Raw genomic sequence first — 10,316 nt, 5'->3', positions numbered from 1 at the left:
GCCAACCATTGATATCCTCATCCAGTATCATGACTAGTTGTCCATGCCTCTTGACTACCCGGCAAGTTGATTACCCGCCGGGTAGCCGATCTAAGCAATTTCATTTAAAACGGGCGTTGATAATGCGCAGACCTCGTCAGCATCGGGATTTTTGACTATCAAAAGACCGGACTGCGGGGTGCCCCGGCAATCCCGGATTGTATTCCGAGATCCGTCGAGGCTAAAATGGCTTCCCCTTCGATCATTATATGTCTCTCACTAGGAAGTAGTTGTGGTGATCCCGACTCAGCTCCGAGGCTAGAATCTCATGTCTGAGACTGTATTTGGACTTCAGTCAGAAAGGCGACACGGACAACTACCCAATATGGTTCCTATTCACACCATATCATTTTGCGTATTTTTCATCTCCTCGGCATCCAGGTCCTGGTACACTTACTATCGACGATATGTCATCTCGATTCCTATCTCCTCGGCGTCATGTCTCGGCAGACTCGCTGTCCAAGCATCTCCGCCGTCCTGCGGCATGGCACCATCCTTTGTTCTCGAGTAACAGTAACCTGCTGGATTACCTGCTCACGGTGTATGGCCAAGATGGTTTCCTGAAATAGACTACAGACCTGAAGAATAAGTTGTAATCATATGCAGGATTGAGACCGTGGAAACTATAAAGCTTGATGATCATTCAGCAGACTCACTCTTGCTATTATGTCTGCTCATACTCATCGAAGGCTCTTCAGGCAATATTAGTTCAGGTTCTACTTTCTGAAATTCCACCCAACAGCCTGCATAATATACAATGCCTTCCCGCGAGTCGTCCGCTTTCTCTGTCAGCAGGTTTCTGGATGACCTTCAACATGTCTGCAAAGTCTGTCAAGCGCCTTACTCGGAAGAAATGACGAGAAAGGTCCTGGACACCTATGCCACCAGCTTCCAACGCTCTGCAATACAACTCCGCATCACAGACCGGCCCGGAGATCCTGTCAACTACCGCTTTTACGAACGCAAGGCAGTTCAAAGCATCAATCTCGCCATTTCATCCAAACTTCTGAGTCCGCAGAACCCAATGATTGGCATCTTCAAATCTTGGAGCCAGCTCTACGGAGGAGCACCAATTCAACTCTGCGATTTCGACGCAGAGAAGGGGCTTGCAAAGGCCTGGCTGTATCTTTCTGGCTTGAGGCCGCTGGACGATATTCTGGATGCTCCGGGAATCCCGAGTACCATTGGACTCTACCAAGATGCTTTCCGCAGCCTTCAGCTTACTCAAGTGCGCTTCGTTGCGGTGGACTTCAAGTCTCATACCATCAATCTCTACTTCCACGCCCCTGGACCGCTTACGCCCGAGCAGGCCGCTCAATACACGACCCTCGCGGGATCACCGCCTCCCTCGGCAGCACAATTTGCTGAGATGACCAAGTTCCTCAACCCATCGAACTTTACCTTTGGCTTGACGATCGATCCTGCTACTGGTTCTATCAAGAGAGTAGCCATCTATGCCGTGAGCCTCCCGGCTGGTGAATGTCCTACTGTCGGCAAACGTATATCGACGTTTTTGAAGGAGGTGCCGTCGTATGATCAGAAGGATGTGAATATTGTTTCGTGGTCCTTTGGGAAAGGAGGGGAAACGTACATGAAAGCGGAGAGGAGTTACTGCGGGGAGTTGGCAGAAGTTCTCAATAGCTGGCGAGGCGACGTGAGCCCTCAATTTCGAGATTGGTTTTTGAGATAGCTTTAACTCCACTCCGGATTTTTTCTTTGGATCTTGTTACTTAGTATTGAGTATATTGAGTCTACTTCATGTTGAGCTATTTCGTTTCCAAGGCACAACTCCGAAGCCTCGGATCTATATTGATAGCCGATTCTAGAAGCAATATTCTGACTACATGTATGGTCTCATCTTGCAGACCTGGCAAATCTCAAATGAGAAAGCTCCCTACTGCAACAAATGTCCCCATTACGCTGCTGATCAGAATTTCCCAAGGCAGCAATTTCGTCGTCATCGCAGAACCTGTCGGGATGGTTGGGATCGTTCGGCTCAACAACTATTGCCCATGCGTATTAGTTATAAATCCCCTGATGGTCTCGGTCGTACATCCTTGGTGTTCAACGTCAACGTACCTTGTCAATAGTATGCACCACTCCATTCTCAATGACCGAGTCGCCTCCCAGGATCCGCGCGCCGTTCAGGTAGGCAACATTGTCTTTTACCACCACGGTGATGTTGGTTCCGCCGAGAGTACGGAAAACCTGGCCGTTTTCCAGCCAAGGCGAGTAGACCGGCAAGCCCGAGCTCACGATAACATGCTCCTTAATCACCTGAGCAAGCTGCGCCTGGGTAAGTGTGCTGGCGAGATTGAACACTGAGTCGCTTGGCGCCAGGACGGTGATAGACGCCGTGTTCTGAAGAGCCGAGACTAAGTCTGCCTTTTGCAGTGCCGCTCCGAATTTGGACTCGCCCAAGGACTGAAGAGTAGCTGATAGATTCCTTGGTAGGGTGAGGAGACCATCAATTGGCCGGACAACGCCATGGTCAAAGGTAATATCATCTCCCGTGACCCTTACATACTTGCCCAGTCCCGTGAAGACAAACGGCAGCGAGGCAGAGGGGACATTCCTTTGCACTAGTGTCTGATTATGGCCAGAGCCAAGACGCACCGATGAGTCGTGATACAGCGTCTCGTAGACAGCGCCCAGATCCGTCTCTCGCTTCCCAACCACGCTGAACAACGAGTTGTTTCCCGAGGAAACGTGTGTCGGGTAAGTCACCTCTCCGAAGTTGTAATTGGCATGAATTCTGCTCTGGATGGCATCATCGTCCGCACGACGAGCGACCGTAAAGTTTCCAGAGGAAGAGACTGTATCAAAAGCATTGTTGCTTGGGGCATACACAACAATGCCCGGCCGAAGGTTGACTGGCTCGCTGGCTTGAAGCCGCTGGGCAAACTCTGTGAAGCCGTTTGCCTGGAGGACTGACAAGAGCGATTGTGATGGTGACTGTGAGAGAACCACTGAAGCGGCAATGAGACAGAAATCAAAGAAAATGTATTGTTTGCGCATGGTTACAGCTGGATGGATTGGGAGGGGGATGTGTGTGAAGATGGTGATTTGTTACGTGCACATGGAGCGTCCTGATGGTTCGTAGTCTTTATCTATTAAACCCAGTATTGACACCTAAAAGCTTGAGTCAAATAATTAAAAGATCAAGATAAACAATTGCATTATAGAGAATCGCAAAACAAACAATGGGAAGCCTACAGTCAGTCCTCCAGAGGCGTCGCGGGAATAATCGACTGCATCCTTAGTTGGTCCGTTGTACAAGGGTCTATGCGGCTGACTGCGGTGCGGCTGAAAGACGGTTTAAGCCATAGCCTGCATGCTTCATGCACATATCTGCCTATCACCGCAATGTTCGGTGACGATTTGCTTAGCGAGCAGTCGTGGAATAAGGTTATTCGGCGTGCCTTGCCTTCATCACATGCAGCTCTTCGCAGCCTCATGCGGAGGCCCACCCACAGGCTTTGCCGGGCATAAAGGAATTATTAACCGAGAAGCGTCGAAGACTTAGACCATATGTAGGTAGTCATGTTGTTGTGTTTCGTGCGTCAAAGCCTACATGTTCAACTGGGACGGGGCAGGTGCATATGCGTCTCTAATTGGAGAGCCTGATTTTCATTAGAGCTCCTTCTGTATAGTTGCATGGCTTGGCCAACATCACTGCCAGTCAGGTATCTATCAGACATCCCATGGATTCGGCTTTTGGGCAGTTATGGATGGAGAATCCAACAGCTCAACGGTCATCAGGGCATGGTTTGTCACATTAGCCAAGGGAACCTTAAAGAATATGGCAATATGGCGCTACAGTAGGTCTAAGAGAGGAAAAGTACAAACATAAACCTCTCTAGCAATATCATATCTCAGCTTCTGAGCACACATCCTAGTAAGGCAACCACTCGATAACGGGGCCATTGTGATAGAGAGAGGATAAAGGCAAGTAGGGAGGGGAAAATCGGGGGTCAGACATCAACCACCGAGGCACCGTCTGCTACGTGTTCCCAACCGACTGGCGAGCAAGAACACACACCTGCGTAGAAGTGCATCCTTCACGAGTGGGAAGCGTTCAGCTCAAAGCTCCTTGGAGGATTGTCACGTAAACTTCCGCAATCAGCAGAAATCACACTCATCTGCATATTGGCAGCGGCCCTTCTGCATCCAATGAGCACAAGCTCATATAGCTATTCAATGGTGTGTACTAGCTCGCTGCCTGAAGCTGCAGACTCCTCCATCACTAGGCAGACTTTGAAAGTTCGGTCTATGAGCCATAAGGGGCGAATTGCATTAAGCCAAGTGGAAAATTTGATTGTAAAGACGCATCACACGGATTCGAATGGCATGATATCTTCCTTGTGGCTGTTGTATTATGGTGAGCAGAAGTCGTAGCCTTAGTTCCTGAACGGTAGCTCAATTGTGTACTCTATGGCTGTTAGTAGCCTCAGCGCATGATTCCTTTACAACATGGATAGGTTTTTGGGTATTTAAGGATGTTATCAGGAACGCATTATCGCCTGGAGAAAAGGAGAACAACACGACAGTAAGCCCATCTAGCATTCAGTTCAAGCCCTCAAGATGGCCGATGTCTATACGACACTGGTGGACGGATCCTATCTGCTCCACCGTCCCTTTTACCTGCCCACTAAAGATGGCCCGGTCTGGGCGATTGCCTTTACCACCAATGGAGGCACCCTGCTCACAGCGGCTATCTCGGTGGTCCTTACCTTGATCTTCATGTCCCTTTGGAACCTCATATGCTTCATCGCCGTCTTGTTCCCTGGGTCAAAACTTCGGCGTCGGCACCTTGCTCTGGTAACGCTCTGGAACTCCAACGACTCTTGGTTCGCGTTCAAAGAGCTGGCGAGCTACGCCTACCACTTCTGGGGATCAAAGTCTGACTTTGCCTACGGTCTCTTGTTAGCCGTTTTGGCTCTGATGGTCTTCGGAGGCAGTATGACGTTGGGCATTATCGGACCCTCGCTGGTGCAAATCGGCACCGTGGCGCCTGTTCGACCGAGCTCAGTCTATTATCCGTATCTTGGTACCGACAACACCAGCGTACTTGCATACTACGGCGTCCTTGCCCCAGCAAATTTACGTGCGCTCGGCAGCATAGAAGCTTCCAAAGTGACGAAAAGAAAAGATGTGAATCTGCCTGACTCAGACGACCCCATTGGTCAAACAGAGAGTGGCGAGAACATCTATCAGTATTTGTACGACTATACCCTCACTGGAGTTGACTTTGGCCTGCAACAAGGTTCTCCTCTTTCGGTAACGGTTAACGGCTCATGCACGACCGAGTATGGATGGTACGTGAATGATACGGATCCAGCAGCTGACAACGACGTTTACAACCCATGGAAAATCGGTCCACACGTTTCAGTTCCGATCGGTTTCAATGATATACAATATGCCCCTAAAGCAAGCTTCGTACCTCATCCAGATGCAGATCAGCAATTCTCGGACAGCGGCAACAGATCTTTTGCCATTTTTGTCTGGGCGGCCAGGAGAGCAAGCATCAAACAGGGGGATGATCCGTGGTACAAAACGGAGCCTCGTCCTCCAACTAAACTCCCGGCTCCCTTCAACGCCCAGTTCTGGATGAAGCGTGGGCGACCGGCTCTGTCCTGTTGGCAAAAGGACACCTGGCGCTACGGCCCTCATGAAGTCAAGAATGTGTTCCATCTCCCAGATATTCCTGGCATAAAGGTGAAGCCCGCATTGCTCTCGCTGTTGGCAGAAGCCTTGGCAGAGCCAGTGCTCAAAAGAATCGGCAACGCCAGCGGTGACTCGGCGCTCAAGTCCACTACCACAAGTGCCAACGGCGTCATCAATGCAGAGGCGTCAAAGATTTCGTACGACCTAGAGCGTCTGGTTTTGGCGAGCTACGTGTTTACTCGCAATGTTCTCCTGGACAGTACCATGTTCTCGAGGCCCGATGGACTGGACAACATGATGGAGGACGGGACTGGTCAACCAGCTGACGGCGCTGGCGACTTCGTGCTCTCAAGCCCCGACTTCCAGACATTCTCCATGGTCGGTCTAATCGTCCTTTTTGTCATGCTGGTCACTCTCTTGATCACGCAAACGATTCTGGACACCGTTGTTCGGCGTCACACTGCTCAGCACAATAACGGCGACAAGGAAGACAGGCTGAAGCTGTTTAAAGCATTGCCTGCGGCTCAGCTCTTCCGCCGCATGTACGAGCCAACGGAGACAACGGATTCGCACTGGCAATGTGATTCGCAATTTCCTTCAGACAAGGATCCAACTGTGTTTGAGTGGGTCGAATGCGGAGAGAAGCACAGTCATTGCAACGGGCATATTAATCGCATTCCAGCGAGCGGCCCCGAGCTAAACACCGACAGAGTAGGCAACAGTGATAATTCGTTGGCAAGAAATGGAGGCAACAAGTTCGAGGAATCCTAGATCTCAGCGAGGAGCTCTTAGCGGCCTCTTGTAGCTCTCCTTTGTTGTTTTGGGCGCGACGGAACTACATGTACGCAGATGGGGGTGGGAACGGAGGATTGGTGAGGCCGGGTACCAGACGTTTGGCACGTTATATGTATCGGGTGTCGAAACTGAATTCGAACACCAACACATTAGGGCTTGGCTCCGCGGCACCTCACATCCGTATCGGCGGCACCTCAAAAGGTACATTTTTATATGTAAGGTACGAGATAAGGCACACTTTCTACAGTACTTTAGCTTATCGCACCTACTGTATAAGCAGGTCTCTACCTGACTTTACTACTGCAAGATCGCAACTCTGCTATAGTAGCTAACATGCCACACCTTATAGCTGTAAAAGTCTGTTATTACAGCACTGACATAGCTGCTATAAAGGGTTGCAATCCTACAGCTATGCATGCGGCATCCCAGCTACTATAGAAGAGCTGCTTTTACAGCAGTGTGGTGTTCTAGCCACTATAGTAGAGCTGCTTTTGCAGCAGTGTGGTGTTCTAGCCACTATAGTAGAGTTGCAATCTTATAGCTATGCGATATTGCTGCTGTGTAAAGGGAAGTCTTACAGGTGTAGTGTGTGTAGGAGTTTCTACGCTGGAAAGAGTACTTTATCGCACAGTCAATACAGTGTATTGAGGTGCTGCGGAACCGGATGTGAGGTGCCGCGGAGCCAAGCCCACACATTAGTGTACATGTAGTTGACAGACACTCTTCTAAATTTGTATCTGCCGCTCTTGGTTGCAATTGGTCCCTGGTATCTAGTTGAAGTACGCACCTACAATAGCCGCGAATTAATGGTACTGCAATTGACCACGTGATTGAAGTGAGAGCATCACCAAGGAGAACTTCCAATCGTCATGTGAATAGACTGCTGGGTGAACGTAATATTCTGGCCTTCAGCCCTTAAGGGAGAAATCCTTCCTCGTGACTTCTCCTGTAATCCTGGTTCTGGTTGTGTGCTTCTGCTAGCGGTAGAACAGTAATGTAGCCCTACGTGTCGTTTCCCGCACATGAATACCAAGCATAAGGCAGGGTAGTTCAACGCCCCTGGGTGCCTCTTCAAGTTGTATGAGCAATTAAGGTAGGCGCCCTCCCCAGTTATAGCCGTTTCTCCCGCTGATTAAACCCACAAGATCACCGTGTCTAATAGCATTCCGGACTAGCCCTGGGCCTGGGCCACAACGTCTTGGATGTTCTCCCGCGATCCAATGAAGTCGGATTATCGAGGTAGCGCATCGACCACGTGGGTCGCTACGCTTAGCGCATCGGATCGCTCGCTAGTGCCTTTACACCCCTGTAAGGCCCCTGTAGCCACCTTCCGCAGATATAAATACAGCGCTCGCTCCCTCCCCAAACATCAACACCTCGCGCCTTCCCTCGCCGCAAGAACAACTCGGGGCCATAGGTATATAGAGTCAATTATTCCTCTCTTCTTTCGCGGGGCAGTCGGGCGGGATATCACGGCTCCTGAGAAGAGGGCCCCTTCGAGGAGGGAGCACGTTCGGCCCCCCGGCTGTCTCGCTTTTCTTTTTCTTTTTTGCCATCTTGAATCTGCGCGGAACAATTTGCTTGATATTGACAGAATCATTTCTGCTTATCTTTGTGAGATATAATTGAGTTTGTGAGCCTGTAGATGCTCTGTTGTTCATTCCGAGGTCCGATTCGATGATGCTGCGGACCTGCCATTTTGTGCCACTGGAGCCTCAGTCACGGTGCACACGAGTTATTCGTGCTTTTGGCGCAGGATCAAACTTAGTATGTGAGTTCAAGAGCCGTGGGCTGAGAAACTTCTCACGCAAGAGAGAGAGCGATAGATACATATATGGACAGCTATCTGAATAGTCTACTTGGGGCCAAAGGAACCGTTCAAGACGCGACAGTTGCCGCAGCGCCGATGCTGACAGTTTATCTCTGTGCATTGTAATTCAACCTCGAAGAGGAGACCGCTCAAGCCACATTTACACTAAATAAACCAATGAGCTTCAATACACCATTGAAACTGCAAACGGTCATACGTACACAAATCCAAGTAGTGGTTTGCGGTGGCTTTATAGCATCCCATATCGATTTACCAGGACGTAGAGTGGCGGCCACCGCCGGCACCTCTGGTTCTCTCCCTGGGAAGTCAAAACGTTAAACTGATGTTTCTTCTCATCGCACTGAAAGGACTAATACTGGAATGTATCTTACGGTTTTGTTGTGTTATCAGCGGATCACTATCCTTCGTCGCAGGAAAGAACTTGTCGGTTGAACGATTGGCTACTGTGTTTGTCAGTGTACCGCTCTCTTTCCCATTGTCAACATCCATCCTGTCCGTTGGAATGGATGTTATCAAAGAGTCCGAAGCAACAACAAACTCGTTGCCAGATACTCCAATCTGGTCAGTCGAAGTTACTTGCGGCAAGACCATGACCGCGAGGCGCTCCTGATGCATTGCAATGTGCTCCTTGAAGTCGTAAAAGGGAACCATAGTCTCCGAATTATGGCCATCTTCCCGCTCTCTTGACCTTGACGCCCAGATTTCTGGAAATCTATCGCAGAATGGACAGTCTCTGGCATCAAAGGCAACTGGTGTCTCTCGACTCCCTTGTCGCAAAAACTCTAGCTGGGATTCGGAGAAGTTGCCGTGATGTTCCGCAATATGAGATATCACGCTCTGAAACGAGAAGCCTCCTTGTTTGCAGAGAGTACATCTGTATTGGCTCCTATGCTTTCGTAGCTCGTGTTCAAACCATGTGTCACGGTGGTCAAACAGTTCGTCACAATCTGGTCCACCTATGGTGCATATGTAGGGTTGGAGATAGCAAGATGTGTGTTTTCTACGTACCACATCGTCAGTCCCAACGGTGAGAGGTATGTGCTAGGGATATGACGCCGGGTTCTCTTACTTCCACGTTCGTTCATCCTGGATAGACAATGGGTTGAAACATATCGGGCATTCGAATGGCTCGTTGGTCATGTTTGATATGTCAACAATTGGCGATAACTTCAAGACTGAATGGTCTTTCGCCCGTGACGAAGCGCTTGTGGTGGAAACACGGTCGGCTCCCTCTTTAGGTCTCTCGCTTGATGGTGATTCCCTAGCTCTGCTTGGCACCCGACCTCCATCACTTTGTCTGTCTGCTTGTCAGGAGCTGAGCCAACAAGAACAAATGAATTCGAATTGGGGACTCGCCGTAGTCTATTGTCGCTAAAATATTTGAAGAGACGCCTTCTTTTGGCAATTGCACTACTCAGTCTGCCTGCAAGCTGACTGTTGCCAAGTTTTTGGTATTCTCGCGCAACGTATTCGGCATCAAGTGATTCGTAGGATACCAAAGTCAAGCCGCGACATGCCTGCTGGAAACGATCGAGAGGCGACTGCGGATCTTTTCTGATAAGTGTGCCCAAACGGAACAGTGACGTGATGCATTTGGAGATGACCTGCAGAAGCATGTCCACCTCTTCTAGAGCCGAATCGTGAATCTCGACGTTTGCATCCAGTCCAAAAAATGATACTAGATCGGCTCTGATATCTGGAGGAACAGCAGTGTTTCTCATCGGAGACTTGCGGAGAATTATCGTGGTCACTAGCCTCCCACGTTAGAGGTGGATGCGAGGCTTCTGGTTAAGACTAACAGTCTTGGATGGCCGTTATGATCTCTCTCATCTGCTGAATTACATCTTTCCGGAGATTCTGCGCTGAAGAGAGTCTAAGATCGAGCGGTGCTGGTGACAACACCAAGGTTTGAAACGCGCCCATATTGCCAGCCCACAAAGAGAACCTGTCCAAGCAGTTTTCAACTGCTGAAGGAAGAAGACTA

General features: G+C 49.7%; 4 protein-coding genes across 4 annotated transcripts; 2 read left to right on the top strand and 2 right to left on the bottom strand.

The window, feature by feature from the left end:
• Window positions 1-796: 796 nt before the first annotated feature.
• BBK36DRAFT_1111187 (hypothetical protein) lies at window positions 797-1,729 on the top strand (the record flags this gene model as incomplete). Its single annotated transcript, XM_024889678.1, has 1 exon — window positions 797-1,729. One exon carries the CDS (start codon window positions 797-799, stop codon window positions 1,727-1,729), a length of 933 nt encoding a protein of 310 aa, XP_024752719.1.
• A 187-nt stretch (window positions 1,730-1,916) lies between these two features.
• Window positions 1,917-3,057, bottom strand: BBK36DRAFT_1155973 (FAS1 domain-containing protein; the record flags this gene model as incomplete). Its single annotated transcript, XM_024893883.1, has 2 exons — window positions 1,917-2,042; window positions 2,119-3,057. The coding sequence occupies 2 exons, from the start codon at window positions 3,055-3,057 to the stop codon at window positions 1,917-1,919; spliced, it is 1,065 nt and encodes a 354-aa protein (XP_024752718.1).
• A 1,566-nt stretch (window positions 3,058-4,623) lies between these two features.
• On the top strand, window positions 4,624-6,477 carry BBK36DRAFT_1110847 (hypothetical protein; the record flags this gene model as incomplete). Its single annotated transcript, XM_024889636.1, has 1 exon — window positions 4,624-6,477. One exon carries the CDS (start codon window positions 4,624-4,626, stop codon window positions 6,475-6,477), a length of 1,854 nt encoding a protein of 617 aa, XP_024752717.1.
• Window positions 6,478-8,908: 2,431 nt separating this feature from the next.
• On the bottom strand, window positions 8,909-10,309 carry BBK36DRAFT_1105883 (hypothetical protein; the record flags this gene model as incomplete). The annotated part of the gene is given in 5 exon segments (XM_024889206.1): window positions 8,909-9,332; window positions 9,402-9,593; window positions 9,611-9,788; window positions 9,861-10,082; window positions 10,132-10,309. Coding segments are annotated over 5 exon segments (1,194 nt in total), but the record flags the coding sequence as incomplete, so codon positions are not given.
• Window positions 10,310-10,316: the final 7 nt, after the last annotated feature.

Source organism: Trichoderma citrinoviride (assembly GCF_003025115.1).
Source record: "Trichoderma citrinoviride strain TUCIM 6016 unplaced genomic scaffold BBK36scaffold_2, whole genome shotgun sequence".
Taxonomy (NCBI): Eukaryota; Fungi; Ascomycota; class Sordariomycetes; order Hypocreales; family Hypocreaceae; genus Trichoderma; species Trichoderma citrinoviride.
The sequence above is the reverse complement of the archived record's forward strand: the minus strand, read 5'-3'. Positions and strand labels throughout refer to the sequence as shown.